The sequence below is a fragment of the Arabidopsis lyrata genome (assembly GCF_000004255.2).
Source record: "Arabidopsis lyrata subsp. lyrata unplaced genomic scaffold ARALYscaffold_2, whole genome shotgun sequence".
Classification (NCBI taxonomy): Eukaryota; Viridiplantae; Streptophyta; class Magnoliopsida; order Brassicales; family Brassicaceae; genus Arabidopsis; species Arabidopsis lyrata.
In genome coordinates, this window is record NW_003302554.1 from 12,547,723 (window position 1) to 12,566,189 (window position 18,467).

The 18,467-nt window shown below is 35.0% G+C and overlaps 2 protein-coding genes, 1 long non-coding RNA gene and 1 pseudogene across 10 annotated transcripts; 2 read left to right on the forward strand and 2 right to left on the reverse strand.

Moving 5' to 3' along the window:
• Window positions 1–1,307: 1,307 nt before the first annotated feature.
• On the forward strand, window positions 1,308–2,966 carry LOC9324669 (annotated as a pseudogene).
• LOC9323192 (aldehyde dehydrogenase family 3 member H1) lies at window positions 2,954–8,470 on the reverse strand. Of its 3 annotated transcripts, none has more exons than XM_021034757.1 (12): window positions 8,333–8,470; window positions 7,414–7,428; window positions 6,391–6,615; window positions 4,937–5,005; window positions 4,766–4,862; window positions 4,476–4,682; window positions 4,271–4,386; window positions 4,074–4,178; window positions 3,830–4,002; window positions 3,667–3,757; window positions 3,440–3,589; window positions 2,954–3,338 (listed from the first exon to the last, which is right to left on the reverse strand). In XM_021034757.1, exons 3-12 carry the CDS (start codon window positions 6,601–6,603, stop codon window positions 3,105–3,107), a joined length of 1,455 nt encoding a protein of 484 aa, XP_020890416.1. In that variant the 5' UTR covers window positions 6,604–6,615; window positions 7,414–7,428; window positions 8,333–8,470; the 3' UTR covers window positions 2,954–3,104. The 3 variants fall into 3 exon arrangements, with proteins under 3 accessions (XP_020890416.1, XP_020890415.1, XP_020890414.1); XM_021034756.1 differs by having other exon boundaries at window positions 7,382–7,428; XM_021034755.1 differs by having other exon boundaries at window positions 7,362–7,428.
• Window positions 8,471–10,218: 1,748 nt separating this feature from the next.
• On the reverse strand, window positions 10,219–13,262 carry LOC110231040. 6 transcript variants are annotated; one of them, XR_002334131.1, is made up of 6 exons: window positions 12,486–13,262; window positions 12,319–12,416; window positions 12,086–12,186; window positions 10,963–11,972; window positions 10,764–10,842; window positions 10,219–10,642 (listed from the first exon to the last, which is right to left on the reverse strand). It is a non-coding gene; the product is annotated as an uncharacterized LOC110231040 (long non-coding RNA). The 6 variants fall into 6 exon arrangements; XR_002334130.1 differs by having other exon boundaries at window positions 10,219–10,425; window positions 10,521–10,642; window positions 10,764–11,972; window positions 12,486–13,261; XR_002334133.1 differs by having other exon boundaries at window positions 10,764–11,972; window positions 12,319–12,485; window positions 12,568–13,262.
• A 3,495-nt stretch (window positions 13,263–16,757) lies between these two features.
• On the forward strand, window positions 16,758–18,258 carry LOC110224211. Its single transcript, XM_021010068.1, is given in 3 exon segments — window positions 16,758–16,769; window positions 17,101–17,271; window positions 17,273–18,258. Coding segments are annotated over 3 exon segments (417 nt in total). The 3' UTR covers window positions 17,507–18,258.
• The last annotated feature ends 209 nt before the right edge of the window (window positions 18,259–18,467 follow it).

The following is an 18,467-nucleotide window of genomic DNA, read 5'->3' on the forward strand; positions in this document are numbered from 1 at the left end:
AAGTTTAAAAGTTTCATTTTATTTTAGGGAAAATCACATTATTAACCTTCAAAGTGTAACTGGGTAGCACTTTAAACCTCGAAAAAATTCTACTAACACTATAAACCACCAAGATTATTTTACAAACACTTTAAACTTGCAAACTAACTTTTCTGTTTGTAAAACCATAAAAGATGATGGAACAATTAATTTATGTTTGTTTAATATATATTTATTTAATTTAATTTAAATTTTAATTAATTTTATTATTTATAAAAAAAAACTTTATTTTCTTCGTTTACTCACTGTCCGACCATGAAATTTCTTGATAAACTGTTGAAACAATCTTTTAGACTGATCCATAAGCGTTTTCACTTTCTCTCGTGGATAAATTGGAATCTTATAATACCAATTGAATAAAAAGATGGTGAACACATACAATAAAATGAATAAAAATCTGAAAATTGTGGTCGGACGGTGAATAGTCGAAGATGATTATTTTTTTTTTTTACTTTTTTATTTATCGTCAAAATCATAATAAATAATAAAATTTAAATTAAATTAAATATATATATATATATATATTAAACAAACATAAATTGATTGTTCCATCATCTTTTATGGTTTTGCAAACAGAAAAACTAGTTTGGAGGTTTAAAGTGTTAGTAAAACAATCTTAGTGGTTTATAGTGTTAGTAGAATTCTTTCGAGGTTTAAAATGCTACCAAGTTACATTTTGAGGGTTAAAAATTTGCTTTTCCCTTTTATTTTATTTGTAGTTTCATTTTAGTTGTAGTTTAAAAGTTTTTCATATAAATTAAGAAAGTACAAAAATCTCATTTAATTTATCTCTTTTCTATAAAAACATCATTAACTACAAGTAATTCAACCAATAAGAAAATATGCAGTAAAATATAATTGGTCAAAAACTATTAAATACATTAAACTTTTGCATAGAAAATAAAAACAACACTTATTTTACAAGAAAAACAAATCCCTTAAATTACAAATATATTGAAACAGAGGGAGTATATTTTTTAATCCCAAGAAGAAAAAAAACGTGGAAACTAAAAACTAAGTAAATGCAAAAGATCATCGAAAGCTTAATCTAAATTAATCATCAACCTTGTATATTTAAATAGTTATAATTTTATATTTTAGCTATTAGCAAGAACTTCTTGAACGCGTAAATCCTATCAAGCCAGCACCAAAATAATATTTCCATAAAAATGACTTGACAGTTTTATTCAATGAATAGAAATGGAATATTTAAATTAATCTTCCATATTAATTAAGCAAACCGATCTTAATTTTCCATTTAAAGAATTATATCATTACATTTTTACAAAAGTCAACTCCTTATATTTTGGACAGTAGTAATATTATGTCATACGTGAATATATACTAGGATATATTATGACGACAGCGACAAGTTATATGATTGAGATGAAATAAATGTCTCCAAAAAAAAAAGATTGCAAACGAATCAACTTCTAATAATTAGATTATTTAGATGAGAGCGTTTCTTATCTTGATTCTTTGATCTGTGTTCCTATCTGTTTCCGTCAATGGCAAAAGTTTGGTCTAAAAAAGGACTTTCTCTTTCTCTATCTCCGCCGTGAATGGCAACACAAGGGATGGCTCAGCCGTCGGCGAAGAAAAGAAGCTTCCTCCTCCGTGATATCTTCAAACTTTGCCGATCAATCTCAAGGGTTTTTCCTCGTGACAAACCTAAACATCATCATCATAAGGCTAAACACGAAACCAAACGTACGTGTTGATGAAGAACCTAAACGCCTTCGATTTTCGGGTTAGTTTTCAAGGTTTTCAATAATATGTTTTGAATGATTTTTGTTGAATTGGTAAATATTTTTTTCTAGGAAACGAAAGGGACGGGTACCCGGTGATAATAATAATAAGGTGGAAGGTGTGAGTCTTTGTAAAGTTCGTAGCTATAGATTTGACAACACCAATACCAATTTCGTGGGAGCAAGAAATCTCTTTCAAGAAGTTGTAGCCAGAACACAGCCACGGCCACCGGGGCCACGACGAATCCAACATTCCGGAGTTTATCGTTTATAGGGAGGAGCAAAAGCAGCAGCAATAGGATGACGGAATCCGGTGGATTTATGCCGACACTTATGAGATCAACAACCACGGTTCCAAGAAGCTTTGCAAACCCGATTTTGTATTCGAGTTCCTCAGCCAAAGTGGCTAAACCTTCTCCAACAGAGAAGAAACTACGCTGTACGCTCGAGGAGCTATGCAACGGATGTACCAAGAAGATCAAGATCACAAGAGATGTTATTACTAGCTCAGGGTTTGTTTTGTTTCTTTACCAAATACCTAACTTGGATACAAAGTTTTCGCGAAAAGAAGACTAACTAGCTAAGTTTTTATGTTTTGTAGGCAAATGTGCGAGGAGGAAGAGACGGTGGAAATAAAAGTGAAACCGGGATGGAAAGGAGGGACGAAAGTAACATTCGAAGGCAATGGGGAGTGTACCGGCTGATTTGACATTCGTGATTGTTGAGAAAGAGCATGAGGTGTTCAAAAGAGAAGGAGATGACCTCGAAATGGCGGGCGGTGGAAGTCTCTCTACTCGAAGCTTTAACGGGATGCGAGCTCTCTATTGCTTATCTTGATGGTGATAATATGAGTTTGAGGATAGAAGATGTTATTCACCCTGGATATGTTACAGTGGTTCAAGGCAAAGGAATGCCAAATCTAAAGGAGAAAGGGAAGAGAGGAGATTTGAGAGTTCGGTTTCGGACTAAGTTCCCGCAACATCTTACAGATGAACAAAGGGCAGAGATTCATAGCATTCTTCAAGACTCTTCTTGATTTGTTTGCTTAAGACTTTCTTTCCCTTTATAGGGGAGCTTTTACAACATGGTTTAGATAAAAATCCGAAGAGATTTTTACTCTGTGTCATCTTTGTTTGTAAACAACCAAGTTGAAATGAAGAAACCGCTTTCCATAATCAACCGAAAACTTTTATTTATCGACTTCAATTAATATTCATCCCACAAAACTAAACCATATATATTTGAAAACCAATAAGTTCATATTTGAAAAACCAAGAAAATAAGATACAGGAGGAGATGTCCCCGGCCTTTTACCGTTTAAGATAAACCGAGAAGAACTTTGAATATATCGAATATATTGCTGTCGACAAGGGCTTTTAACAATCTAAGCTTTCCTCTCGAGTAAGGCGGATACCTGACTGCTGAATCACCGAAAAGGCTTCTGTAGAGAACAGCCTTCTTGTGACTAAAAGCATCAAATGAAAATTTACCATGGTAAGCACCCATTCCACTTTCACCAACTCCTCCAAATGGTAATGTGTGAAGTGCAAGCTGCAAAATATCAGATGTTGATAGCGCTTTAGTATAATGATAAATGCTATTCGTGCAATGTACTTAGCTTGTATAGATCAGATAGAGCTAGTGTTTTTTACATGAACAGCTATGTCGTTCACCACTATGCCTCCAGCGGAAACTGTCGCTGCAAATCTCTCTTTCAGCTTCTTGTTATGTGTAAACAAATATGCAGCAAGTGGCTTAGGTCGAGAACGAATCACGTCAAAACTCTCTTCCAAGTTGTTAAGCTGTGAAGAACAAAAGAGAGTGTCAAATATGTCTTCAAGAGATGAAGCAGAGAGCTTATATAGAATGGAATCCCTACCGTGAGGATTGGAAGGAGAGGGCCAAATATTTCTTCACTCATGATCAGAGAATCTAATGGTACGTCAAGCAAGATTGTTGGAGCAATTTTCCTTAAAAATGGAGACAAAAGATTAGCATATGTGAAAAAGGTGATGATGAGAATATAAAGAGAAGAAACTCACAGATTTTCTCTGTCCTTTTCACCACCGTAGACGATTTTGTCAGAAACTTCCTTCTCATCTAACATCTTAGACAAGCGATCAAAGTGAGTCGAGTTTACAATACGTGACATATCTTTAGACTCCATTGGGTTCTTCCCATAAAATGTCTCCAATTCTTTCTTCATGGCATCAATCTTCAAAAGAGAAAAGAGAAGTTTAAATACAAAAATGCATCAAGAATCTAATCTTAAGTTCTTAACCTTACCACTTTTGGAGCATATTCTTTTGTCGTCAAGATATAGTCTGGCGAAATGCACGCCTGTCCGTTGTTGCAACCCCATTTGCCTGCGATTATCCGCCTCACAGTAACCTTCAAAAGACAAAAGGAGCAAATTACATCAACCACAGTACAAACAAAACAATTGCATGACTTCTGGATGAAGTATTCACTATTCTCAGTACTTTCAAATCGGTATCCGAGTCTACAACGACAGGCGATTTTCCTCCAAGCTCCAGAACAACCGGTGTAAGATGCTTCGCAGCTGCCGCCATTATGACATGCCCAATTTTTGAACTACCTGACCAAGAAATAGCGGGAAATATCACATGTTGATCCTCATGTATACAACATTTGAAAGGAAACACATAAAGTCAAGTTAATAAGAACCTGTGTAGAATATCTTGTCCCACTTCTGCTCCAGCAGAGCAGTTGTTTCAGTAACAGCTCCTTCGACAACTCGCACCGCAGAAGAGTCAAGATACTGTTCCATTAACTTTGCGAGCAGAGCAGACGAAGCTGGAGCCAATTCGGATGGCTTCAAGACAACAGCATTCCCAGCAGAAATCGCACCAATAACTGGATCAATAGACAACACTTGCAAAGAAACAAAAAAGTGTCAAAATTCATTAAAAATGTATCATAACTTAAAGTTAAAATTCAATCCATTAGGAACATACAGAAGGGATAGTTCCAAGCCGAGATAACTAACACAACACCAAGAGGCTCAGACACAATCTCAGCCGATGCAGGAAACGTTGTTAGAGAAGTTTTGGCCTGAACCGAAAAACAGAACAAGGATTAGCAACTTAAAATATATAACAACAACAAACTCTACTCAAAGCACACACCTTCTCCGGCGCCATCCAGTTCTTTAGCTGCTTAAGAGCTAACTTGATAGAGTTTCTCAATAGAGATACCTACATAATTAATCAACCATCATAATCAAATTATACTAATCTAATACTGATTAAAGACAAAACCACTTAAAAACAAGACAAAGAAATGGTAGGGAACAAAAACTAATCAAACTTTACTCACTAGTACTCTCTGTTGGTAAAACATTAAATGAGGAAAGGTCAGTTTTAAGAAGATCTGTGTTGTCATTGGATAAAAACATGGTCACATAGTTAAGGAACAGAAGTGATGAAAAACGTGCAAAACCCCACAAGGTTGGTGATAAAATTTAATGTTATATAGTAGTTTAACTGTTAACAGTAGCAGAAAAAAATTAAATGTTGATTTGCTTTCAATATAGGACCCAATATTTTTGTAGTATTGGTTCCTACATAACATAAATTTACCTGCATTCTAAGTTGATAGATACTCTATTAACTTATCTCATTGAAGTTGTATTGGGGTCAGTGGTGTACAAGTGTCGGCACATAACATCATCGTCGTTGCAGCTATGGTCATAGACAATAATGAGACCGACCAAGTAGGGGAATATGTTAATCCAATTATAGAGGTTTGGCTAATGCGTTTAAGAGTCACTAATTAAAGAAATATCACTAAGCAAATTACGTCAGCCGCAAATATTGCTTGCGACATCTGATTCTGACTCATTACCATACCAATAATTGGGGTTTTAATCATAGATTTAACATCAAATATCCGGATTTCGCTAAAACTCCTAATTAATCCCAGAAGTGATCATGTTTTTAGTAAAGAATGTTCCACAAACCCATCACATATAAAACATTCTAACTAAATATTTCCCAGGGGTTATCTAACTAACTATAGAAGTCTATGTGAAAGCAATAATTTAGTAAAAGTTTTCCAAAGTTCAACGAATCACCATTAACAAAACATCTGAACCGCTGAACGTTTAGAAATTTCCGACGAATTTCTGACAAATCTGTGTTTCCTTCTAACATTTCTTGACAATTTTTGTTGATCGGAAATTTATTAGAAAACTTTTGTTCCAACGAATTTCCAACTAATCCAGTCGTCGAAATATCTTATGTTTTCTTGTAGTTAACTACGAACTAAATCTACCTCGAATAAAACAACAAGTCTTATCTCATGGTTAACATAGCTAAAGACTTTCCCACAAACTTACTACGATTAACCAAATAACTAACCCTCACGCAAAATTTCACACCCTAAAATCGAACTTAATTGAGACTATTTTTCATCTAATACTACAATGCCACCACACAGATTAAACCATAACAATAAATTGAATCTTCAATCAAAATTCAAAGATTCAAACTAAAAATTGACCAATCACGATCAATTCTCTAAAAACTCGAAAAAAAAAATCTGAGGAAAGCGAGAGCATAAAGAGAAAAAGAATCCTAACCTCATAAACAGAAGATTCAAGCTCAGGTTTCCCAAGATCGTCGCGAAGAGCCGCGACGATCTCAGGCTCATGATTATCACAAATAATCAAAAGTTTCTTAAGCTGAGTCACTCTCCATTCATAACCACGAGTCACACCATCATCAAAACTCCGACGAAGATCCGTCACCAAAATACTCGCATCCGCCGCTCCAAACATCTTCTTCGCCGCCATTCTTCAATTTCTTTTACGTGTTTCAAAAACGTACGTAAAAATAAAATAAAGAATTATTAACACAGTAATCAGTAATCACGGGAAAGAGAGAGAAGAGAAAAACTGATATTGATTTTGTTGAATCAAGAAAATAAATATTCTTTTCGTAGATATTGACGTTGCTCGTGCCAAATAAGAAGTGATAATTTTTTTTTTAAACATAAAAAAGAAAAAAAGTGATAAGTTTCTTACTTTTTTCCTCGAAATTGATAATAAGAAAAAGCATGCGTTACAATATTTATAGAGATGAAGAGATGTCAAAAAGAGAATATTAAGAAAAATAATATAATAACGACAAAATAAGGATAAAATAATTTTTTTTAGAAAGTATGTAGTTATTTTATTAGATATTTATGACACGAAAAGACGTAAAACAAAATAATTTAATAACGATAATAATATATTTTTTTATAATTTAATAAGGACAAAATAGGAATAAAATATTATTTTAAAAAGGTAAAGAAGATAATGAATGTGCGTGTTAGTATGAGTGATGTAAGAGAAGAGATGTTACACCCGTCTCCCTCAACATTGAGACGGCGTGCGTTCACCTTACTTATCTTTTCCTTTATTCCACTTTCTTAAATTAACATGTCGTCTTTTTCCGAAAATCATTTCTTTTACTAAAAACTCAATATAAACTTGTCTTAAAAATAAACTTAAATCGTTGAAAAACGTTGAATAAAACGTATATGAAAATAACAATAAAAGCAAATAACCCGAGGTTCTCGAAATACACCACAAGAGAGACGGACTTGCGCGACTACTCACAATTCTCACCCTGACCTGGAGAAAAAGGGTAAAAAGGGGTGAGTAAAAAATTACTTAGTGAGAGGATCTTTTCCGCCCACTGGAAATACGATACACGAAACTACCTTTACACAACAATCAACAATCACATAAAAAAAATACGACACTCATATAGTCTCCACAATTATGCAAACTATGACACAAAACTCATTCTTGCCTAAGCAAGATCTCCACATCAATACTAGGTTCAATCATCTCCCCTGACATTAAAGATTATTAAATTTATAAATCTTGATTAATTAATTTGGTATCTCCTATAATAAATTATTTAGAAATGGTTTAATAATTAAATCAAACCAACTTAATAAATTAATATTAATCCCTTACACGTAAACCACAATTACATTTACGTGACCAAATGTTCCGGTTTAACAATCAAACCAACGATTCCTACAAACCCAATAATGACACAAAGCATCGTCTTCTTCCACGATTATCAAAACACAACACAATTCACATATCCAGAATAATTGAATTTGGTTTACTACACCATACCTCCCACACCTAATAATTTAATATCTCTTGTCGTAACTCAGAAAAACTTCCAAATCCATTCACGTGACCAAGCTAGATTTCCGGTTTAGTACTTAACCAATAATTGAACCAAGCTAGCTATCATCTTCTTCACAACACAGATCCGTACGTTTTGATTTTGGACTTTGACAACACAAGGACTACTGGTTTAGATTGATCCAAGTTCTTTGTTTAATAATTAACCACAATTTCATCCCAATGAATTAACATAGACATCGACCACTTTAACAAAACCCCACAGATCAACTTCACGTGACGATGCTAAAACTTCCGTTCAATAACCAGACCCAATTTATTAATCATAACTAACATGATAAGGGACCAATATAAGGTTAGGCATCCTTACCCAATGAGCCGGTGACGAACGCAACCACTTAGACTTGATCACAACACGACCACAACGCAGCGGCAGCTCCGGTCGGCTGGGACTGAGATGAATTGCTGCTGGAAAGAGATAAGAACGTGATGGTGATGAAGTGGGGCTGCGGTGACGAAGACGACGCTATATGCATATATATACGCGTTCTCTTTAGTTTCTTTTGTTTTTAGTGGAGGTGGGCCTTTGTTGGGTCTCCCAAGAGAGACGTGTGGGTATTACTCGCGGAGCATAAGCGAACTCACAACTCACGTGTGAGTGCGTGTTTAACACGTGATAAATGAGCGCGTGTGGTTTTGGGTTGGTGAGAGAAGTTGCGATTAGGCAAGACTGGCCAATAATATATTGATATTACGTAGTGTTGGGCTGGGTCAAGGTTTCTTTCTATTTCAATTTCTGTTTCTTCCATTTTAATATTATCTACTTTATTTATTGGGTGAGACCCAAAGATATTAATAGAAGAAAATAAAATAGTTGAATTACAATTTTTTTATTCCAAATGTGTATACCAATAGAAAAAGATTTGTGATTTTTTCTTTTACTTTGAATTAATAGAAATTTATTTTACAGAATTGAAGGGTAAATATCTTTTCAAAATTAGGGGTTAACTAATATTTCTATATCAGATCTAAGGTTCGATTACGAGAAATTACGAATTACGGCAGATTAATAAGTTCAGAATTAAAGTGTAAATTTTTTTCCAAAATAAAGGGTATATTAATATTTATATATCAGATCTAAGGCTCCATTATTATAATACTACAATGTCACCACACAGATTAAACCATAACAATAAATTGAATCTTCAATCAAAATTCAAAGATTCAAACTAAAAATTGACCAATCACGATCAATTCTCTAAAAACTCGAAAAAAATAATCTAAGGAAAGCGAGAGCATAGAGAGAAAAAGAATCCTAATCACATAAACAGAAGATTCAAGCTCAGGTTTTCAAAGATCGTCGCGAAGAGCCGCGACGATCTCAAGCTCATGATTATCACAAATAATCAAAAGTTTCTTAAGCTGAGTCACTCTCCATTCATAACCACGAGTCACACAATCATCAAAACTCCGACGAAGATCCGTCACCAAAATACTCGCATCCGCCGCTCCAAACATCTTCTTCGCCGCCATTCCTCAAAATCTCTCTTACGTGTTTCAAAAACGTACGCAAAAATAAAAAAATTATTAACATAGTAATCAGTAATCACGGGAAAGAGAGAGAGAAGAGAACAAATATTGAGTTCAGATCCCGAGAAAAACTGATACTCCCTCTGTTCCTAGTTATTTTATGTTTTGGGTTTTTTATTTGTTCCACTAAGATTGATGTTTTGTAAAAACATCATTATTATTTTTGTTTGGGACCAATAGTAGAAGGAAGGAAGTAAAACTAATATTATTAAACTAACAAAATAATAATTAAAAATATATAAAAGTTACTTTTTCTTAATTTGTGTGTAAAACTAAAACATCATTGTTTTAGGAACAGGGGAGTATTAATTTTGTCGAATCAAAAAAAAAAAATATTCTTTTCGTAGATATTGACGTTCGTGCCAAATAAGATGTGATAAATATTTTTTAAAGCATAAAAAGAAAAAAAGTTATACGTTTCTCACTTTTTTGCTATTAATATATTTAATTTTATATATATATATATATATTCTAATACGTAGATATTGTGTATTTTATACAAGATTGTATTTGTGTATTTATACAATACTACATACATTATTTAAACAAATTATATACATTATTTTGTTTTTATTAATTTCTAATTATATTTAATTTATAATTATTAGGTTTTTGGATAAATTGATATATTGAAAATATCATATTTTATTATATTATATGAATGCATAATATAAAATATTATATTACAAAGTAAAATACAAAATTAAAAAGTAAAAGTACATATGGTATTTGCATTTATTAAATCCAAAACAATTCAAATCTTAATTCCATTAAAGTCTAGAATTAATTCTAAAAACATTGAATATTAATTCCAATTGCGCCTCTTCATCTCCACAGAACGAGCATCTCTCCTTCTGGAATTTTATTTAAAATCTGCGAGAAATAAAAAAATCAAAACAATTTTTTGTTTTTAACTTTAAAAAGTAAAAAAATAAAAAACCATAATAAAGAGGAGATGGAAATTTGACATGGATGCAATTAGAGATAGGATGGGCGAGCGGGAATTATTGGATAGTTAATGCAATTATTTTTGAATGATTTGGTTAAGTGGAACTCCGATCATGTGTTGGGCTTCGATGACGGCGGTCGTCTGCAAAGAAACCCGATTAGGACTCCAGAAACATAACAATAACTACGGTTTCTGTTTAACTACACGATTTAAGAAACATATCAAAGAATATTAGTAGCCGAGAAATAAAACCCAGTAGTACCAAATCAAGGGAAGATTATCAACAGTGAGTGGCTGCATCTAGATGATTCATAATTTCTCAGGAGATTGAGAACAAAAAACTTCGATTATGGCAACAACAAAAACAAAAGCAGGCAAGACTATCACAAATCGGAGAAGAACTTGCGAGGGAGAGAAAGAGAGATTATAGAGGCGTTTCAAAATTTGATATTTTTACTTACAATCCCATAAGAAACCGAGAACCAAGTAAATCAAACAAAATCGAACAAGAAGAGAGAGGAAGGGGAAGCCAGAGATCTCGTAAAAAGAATGTATTCTCGAGAAAGATGAGAGAATGTTAAGAGGTAGAGAAGTGAGAGAACTAAATCTGTCCGTTGATTTTACTGTTATCAACGGTGGATATCAAATCAGGTGTGATCCTCACCTTTAAGAATTAGCCAATCAGAAACAAGTCAGCGTATTTGTATTTTAAAAAGGTTTTTCTTATGTTATTTTTTCTAATTAGTAGATTAATTTCTAATATGTGATAAATTGATAAAAGATAAACTAGAGTATATCATAAAACTATTTGAAAACATATCTCATAAGCAACTTCATTTGAAAAATAATTATATTTAAATTTTATAGTTTTTATGTGTGAATCAAGTTTATTGGTTAGGATTCATAATTTAGGGTTTGGCTTTTAAGTTTCAATATTTAGAGTTTTAAGTTTAGAATTTTGAAAGTGGTTAAATTCATTAATCCATTTATATTTCTACTTTTAATAACACTAAGATATATAAATTAAAGATCATGAATTCAACCTCAAACTTCAATACCCTAAAAGTAGGGTATAGAGGTTAGGGTTTAGGAAATTAACCCTATGAATCTGATAATTTGGATAATTTTGATAATTAAAGATCATGATTCTTTTGATAATTAAACTTCAGGGTATAGAGTTTTGATAATTTGGATAGTCAATTCTATTTGAATTGATAATTTGGATACCCTCAAACTTATTCCCTCTATACCCTGATTGATAATTTGGATAATTTATTAAATCCAAAGCTTGAGAATTTTTTAGAATTTTTTAAATCCAAATTATCCACACTAAGGGAATTAAAAAAAGCTTGAGATTTATTTAATTATCAGATTCATAGAATTGACTATCCAAACGTGTTGTGTTTTCTCCACTGTACATAATATATGAGAACCCATTCTTCTTTCTTGTAGATGCTTGACTTCATAGCTCCTGCAATCAAGTTTTTCAATTCAATACAAAGATATAAGCAATATGATAAAAAAATCGTAGGTGATAAAAGTTGCATTCTTTATAAGCCATTTAATTGTAATAAACCAACGTACATGAACTAACTTCATCTTCTTGATATATCGTTGTTGGAACGGGCTTGTTGGTGCAGTCACTTCTGCATTTGCTACTAGACGAACAGCTTGAGAGTAGAATCCTGTACATCAAGGAAAAAACCAACAATAGAATATCAACAATCAAAATTCAAAACCAATGCAGACAAGAATCTTTAGTCAGACGAGTTTTAGTGATCATAAAAGCCAGAGATAGAGTCAGATTTGGAACATACCCACAATTGCAATCACTGCCACAAAGAGTTGAAGAACAAGGATCCAAGGAGGAAGAACAAAATATGCCATGATCTTTAACCCTCTTTTTGAATTTCTTCTTCAAGATATAAGAAGAGAATTAGCTGCCACTAGGTAACTTACCATACCAGTGAAACAAACTTCTAACCTGAAAACGAAGTTTAACTGTTTGATTGATTTGCAGGAACGATGAGTACAATGTAAGAGGATTCGTGGGGTGGAGTTGTGACCATGGAGTCGCAGCTTGCACCAAATCTTCAACGCCTCTTTCCTCTGCTTATCTCGAGACCTAAACCGCACAAAAGCAGATGACCAAAAGTATCAACGACACATTAGAACATACATATTAACAAGAATAGTTATAAGATAAATGACACACAGGAAGTAAATCCAAATTTAGCCCTTGACATCAAAATTACTTAGACAGATTCAGAGAAACCATTTCAAAGAATCAAAAAACAATTGAGAATTAAAACTATCAGCACAAATCTTGAATCTGTGACAACTTCATCAAATGCAAAACCTCAAATTTTGATTACCAGCCTGTCATAAACTTCAAATCAATTCAGAATTCCAGAAAATTTTGATTGCAGAAAATAGCTAAAGCATCAAACCACAATCCAATTCCAATTCTAATTCAATCCAATTCTGCTGTTATTTTCACATGAATCTTGAAATGAGAAAACGAATAACAAGATTCTAGATCAGGTGAAAAGAAAATGTAGATCTCGTGGCTGGATTGCGTCTTTGTCGCCGGAATCAGCGACGGGAATCAAGCCTCTCGATCTCTTTCACGTTTGGCCATCACAATCGCCGGTTTCTCGTCTCCCATCGCCGAAAACCTCAAGTCGGAGAAGAAGAAAGAAAGAGAGATAAGAGAGAAAGAAGAGATTGCCAAAGTGTGAGGAGTAATTTAACTTAATCCATCTATTTCTCTTCTAATTCTTTTTTTTCTCTATTTTTTTATTATTATTTTGTTACTTAAAAAAATTTTGGAGGCAATGAAATTTTTATTTTCCCCCTTAACTTTACGATAACGTTTTCATTATCATCTATGCTATCGTAAAACCAAAAACTAGGCGCCACTTCAAAATATTTTCGCGGTCATCTTACCATAGCTTTGCCTTTTCGGAAACGCTATAAAAATTTTCTCAAAACTCAACTATAGCAAAACCATCAAAAACGCTATTTTGTACCGCTATTAATACTCCTATTTCCTGTAGTGAAGGTTTCTTTCTATTTCAATTTCTGTTTCATCCATTTTAATATTATCTACTTTATTTGTTGGGTGAGACCGGAAGATTTTTTATTTTTTTTTGTCAACTTGAATTTTATTAAGATACTTGTTGTGGAACCAAGGGAGAAATACATATGCCCAAACAAGAGAAACATAAGTCGGCGGACAAACTAAAAGTCCACGAAGACATTGTCGGTGGAAAAAGGAAATTCCCCAAAAAACTAAGCCCTATAGAAGGGAGGCAAAAAGTAAACAGAACTAGAAATACAAAGCAAATATTATCAAACAATAATCGAAGGAGGACGACTCCTTAAACTAAGAGCAGAGGCAACTAGGCAAAAACCTTAAGAGAATGATAGAACCAAGAGAGCGGAGATCCCTATTCTTCTGTACCAGAATAGGGGAGTTATTTTTCTCCCGTTTAATAAAATTGAAGCAGACTTTAGTCACCACCTCCTATCACGATGAGAGCCAATCTCTCGAGAACCAAGGACATCATAACCCAGCAAGCAAAGAGCATTCATAGAAAATCATAGAACCTCGAACAAGTTTCCGGATGGGACGACGACGACGGAAGCGTAACTTAACGTTTAGCTAGAATCCTACAAAAAGCGATCAGATCTAAACAGATCTCGAAAGCAGGGATAAGGAGCAAGGTAAAACTTTTCAAAAATCACCAATCTCAGGAACGAGAGCGACGAAGGATCAAGACAGCTAACATACACCGTGAACACCAAGAAGAGGAAATCTCTAAAAACTTGAAGACTACCAAAACCAAACAATAAGCACGAACCTTCTACTAAGTAAAGAACCGATCCCAAAGGGAGACAGTGATTGTGCGAGAAAAAAAAGGGAGCGAGGAAAGGCAAGGATGGGCAGAAAAATCACAACCCACAACCAAGCAACACTGACGGCATAGAAACCCTGAAGCACAAGAACAACAACAAAACTCAGGACAAGAAAGAGCAATTTCAGAGACCTTATTCTTCGAGCCATACCGTAGATCAAACAAATCCAGAATTACTAACATCTTCTCTAAAATCACAAAACCCAAAAGATTAACCGCTCTGACCGCTTCCACAAACCCCAAATCAGAACTCGCATCAAACCAGGAGGCTCCCCAATCAAAGGCCAACAATACTACTTACCACACGAAACACCTAAACTAAGCTAAACGATGGAAGAGGAAGACGGGAAAGAAAGCTTACTCGAAGTGTAGAGAACAAAAACCTAAGGTGACAGACCGGAGAACAATTACCAAAGAGACAAAGGCAATTCTTGATCTGTCGAAGGCAGAAAGACCTTCTCTAGACACCGCTGGGAAAGGATGAACGACACACAAAGGACCATCGAATCAGCCACGCTATGAAGACCATCTACCACACTAAGAAAAACAAACCTCGCCGTCGATCCACCAAAGCTAGTAGAAACAAACACCACAAACTACAAGCAAAGAAAAGAGGAGCAGCGGGGGCCCTCTCACAGTTACGGCGAGGAGCGCCGACTTGGTTTGGAGTTTCTGTGGAGCCACACTTATAACATTGTGGTTGTTACCATGGTTGCCTACTCAGCTCACAAAGCTCAGAAGTTCTACCATCTAGTGATTAATTATCTACAGTAGTGGAAAGCCTGGCTCCATGAGAAGTGCAAGCGATCGCTGTAGAAGTGGAAGAATCACATTCCACAACCATAAAGATTTGGGCATACCTTAGTCTCTCTCTGTATTACAACGAACAAAAATAAAAGATTAAATCTAAGGAGTATTGTTGATTTTGCCATTTTTCATAGAAATCTTTTGAAATTGCCATTTTTACTAAAATCTTACGGATATGCCATTTTCTAACACTTAAAAATGTACGTATTTTGGATTTTTTTTGGTAAAAATACGTAGTTTATACAAAATACTAAACCCTAAGAACAACCACAACCGACTAAACCCAAACATAACGAATAAAACGTATGTTAAATCATATTTTCGTAGCCTGAAAAAGGGCAAAATCCATAAACTATTCAAAAAAGGGCAAAATCCACAAATGCCATCTCAAAAAATGGCAAATCCATAATTGATTCTTAAATCTATTATCTTTCTAAAACAATTTTATTTTATTTTTTAGTTCTAATTAGTTTCTAAAATTTAGATATTTTGTGTAGATTTGATTTTCAAAACAAAATGCATTATTTGTGCAATTGTAAGGTTTTGAATATTAAAATATGATAGGTAGCAACTATGAATTTGCTCGGCTTCCATATTTGTATCTCTAGTTACCTTTTTCACGAAACTTTATGAATCTACGATATGGGAGATATGTACATCTAGTTCACCGGCTTATACTTCTTCATTTATCCATAAAAGACTGAAGCACTGATTATATCACAATAAAGAACAAAATCCCAATGTACGATATGATATTTTTGCTTCCTTCTTTGCCCGACAATTTTGCCATATATGAGCTAAGTTATAGTTTCATTTCTCGGGTGACTAGCTCAACTTCATGAAGGTTCGGATTCCTGATGAGCCCTATTGAGTGGCTTTTGTAGCAAATTCTATTTGTTCTTCGCCGCTTTCAATAGCCCCTACTTTCAGACTTTTTTAAAAAAGACAATGCCGGCGCGGACTGAAGGATGATGTTTATTAGCTAGACAAATCCTTCATTCTCCCACGGGGGGCAGCAGTAGGGAATCTTGGAAAATGGGCGAAAGCCGTTGCTCTCAAACGGCCTTTGATAATTTTTTTGTAGACTGTCATTTTGTAGCCCTATATAGATATACACTACAAGAAAACATGGTATTAGCGACTTAATTCGGCGACTGAATAAGTAATCGTTAACGTTGGCGACTAATTCGGGACGTATTAGCGACTAAGTAGTCTATATTAAACATTAGTCGCTAATCAGTCTTGAATGTGAGACTGATTAACTTAGTCGCTAATAGGTCGCCAGTTACAGCTACTATTTAGCGACTCATTTATACTATTTAGGGAATTAATTGGGTTTTTACGGGCTTGATCCAGTAATAACAGCCCATTAACCCAGAGTATATAAACTCTTTCACGCGTAACCCTAACCCTAATCCCCTTTCCTTCTCTCTCGACGAACCCTAACCCTAATCCCTTTTACCGATTCGATCCTAATTCTTCATCAATTCTCTCAATCTCTCAATTGAACGCTTGAATGATGAAGACTCATGGTGGAAAAGGCAAGAGAGGAAGAGGAAGGGGATCGAAGATTCCCCCCCCCCACCAAAATTGACCCACTTCTTCCCAGCCTATACGAGTTTAATCGAAGACCTTGAATCGAAGACCTAGGGGTCTTCCCAGCCAGTACGAGTTCACGCCGGTGAATCGTCAAGCCCCTCTTCAAGATTCTGAACAAGAGCCGATTGCACAGCCTCTAACGGGTCCAACCATAAGGGACTATCCTCATCCGATGCAACTTTTCCAGTCAGGCGAAGGATCTCCTCGCGGATCTCCTTCTCCTCGCGGATCTGGAGCGACTCCATTTCGAGCATACGGATCGACTCAACCTAGATCTGGAGGATCTGTTCATCGTCTAGCCTCCACGTCGCAACAATCTTCAGCGGCGGTTCAACGGGAAGCCTCCAATCAGTCTCCAGCGCCGGTTCAACGGGAAGAGTCAAATCCTCCACCTCGACAAGCGTCAAATCCTCCACCTCGAGCCTCTGTATCACATCACAGCTCTCAAGCTCAAAACTCACATGCGGAAGAAGATGACGATGAGGAAGCTGAGTTTGGTCTGATTATGAAAGGGAATCAACTCTCCCGGAAGATTCGCTTGCTACTCTCCATGAGTTGCTTCTCTAGCCAGGCCGTGAGAAGTATACAACGGTCATCTCTTCCACATTTGAGCCTGAAACACTATGGTAAGCTGAGTATATTAGGGAGAGTTGCTAAGTTGTGGGTAATATGTGTGTAGGACTATAGATGCTAAGTTGATTAGGTTTGCTAATTGGTAAGCTGAGTAGATTAGGTTTAGGGTTAATATTGAGTAGTGTGTGTGTATATGCTAAGTAGATTAGGTGTGTATATGGTAAGCTGAGTAGATTAGGTTTAGGGTTAATATTGAGTAATATGTGTGTGTTTGGTAAGCTGAGTAGATTAGGATTAGGTGTGTATATGGTAAGCTTGCTAATTGGTTTATGTAATTGTAGGTTTGGTCACGACGATGGTAAGCTGACCTAGAAGATCACAAAGGTATTCACAAACAAGTTTAATGGGCCATATTACAGTTGGAGCTGTGTACCTTCTGAAAAAAGACACAAATACTTCCTCGAATTCGCGGTAAATTAACTTCTCTTATCTGTATCTATTTGGTTTGGTTTGGTTGTTTGATCACTAACATCAAACTCTCCTCTTGTTTTGTAGAAAACACACACATGGCATCCATCACTGACCAGTGTAATTGAAGAGAAATTCTACAAAATATGTGGGCTGCGTATGAAGGACATGGTTTCTAAGGCTTGCTCAAAACGAGCCAATGAGAGACCGCCATGGATTGAGAAGACATTGTGGAAGGAAATGTGTGAGTATTAGGACACAGAAGAAGCCATTGCCAAGATTTCAACCACATCAGCAGCTCGAATGTCTGACCGTAATGGTCTTGGTCCTCAAAAGCATTTATCGGGGTCAAAGTCTTTCTTACAAATCGAGCAAGAGATGGTAAGTTACATCAAGCACTCTTGTTTATTTACATAATGGTTTTTTTTAAGATTTTGAATTTTTTGTGAACAACATTTCAGGAAATTGAGCTGGGAAGACCACCTACTATTGGTGAGATATTCCTTAGGACTTATACCAAAAAAGATGGGACTTTTGTTGATAGGAAGGCGCAGGAAATTCATGAGGCATATTTGAAGAACAAGGAAGCTAAGTTGGCT

Excerpts from the sequence above, each read along its gene's own strand:
- LOC9323192 (XM_021034757.1), bottom strand. The coding sequence starts at position 6,603 with ATGGCGGCGAAGAAGATGTTTGGAGCGGCGGATGCGAGTATTTTGGTG. Across the intron at positions 4,683-4,765 it reads GGCTTGGAACTATCCCTTCT|TGTTGTCTATTGATCCAGTT; the intron begins GTATGTTCCTAA and ends TTTCTTTGCAAG. Across the intron at positions 3,758-3,829 it reads GAAAAGGACAGAGAAAATCT|GAAAATTGCTCCAACAATCT; the intron begins GTGAGTTTCTTC and ends TCCATTTTTAAG.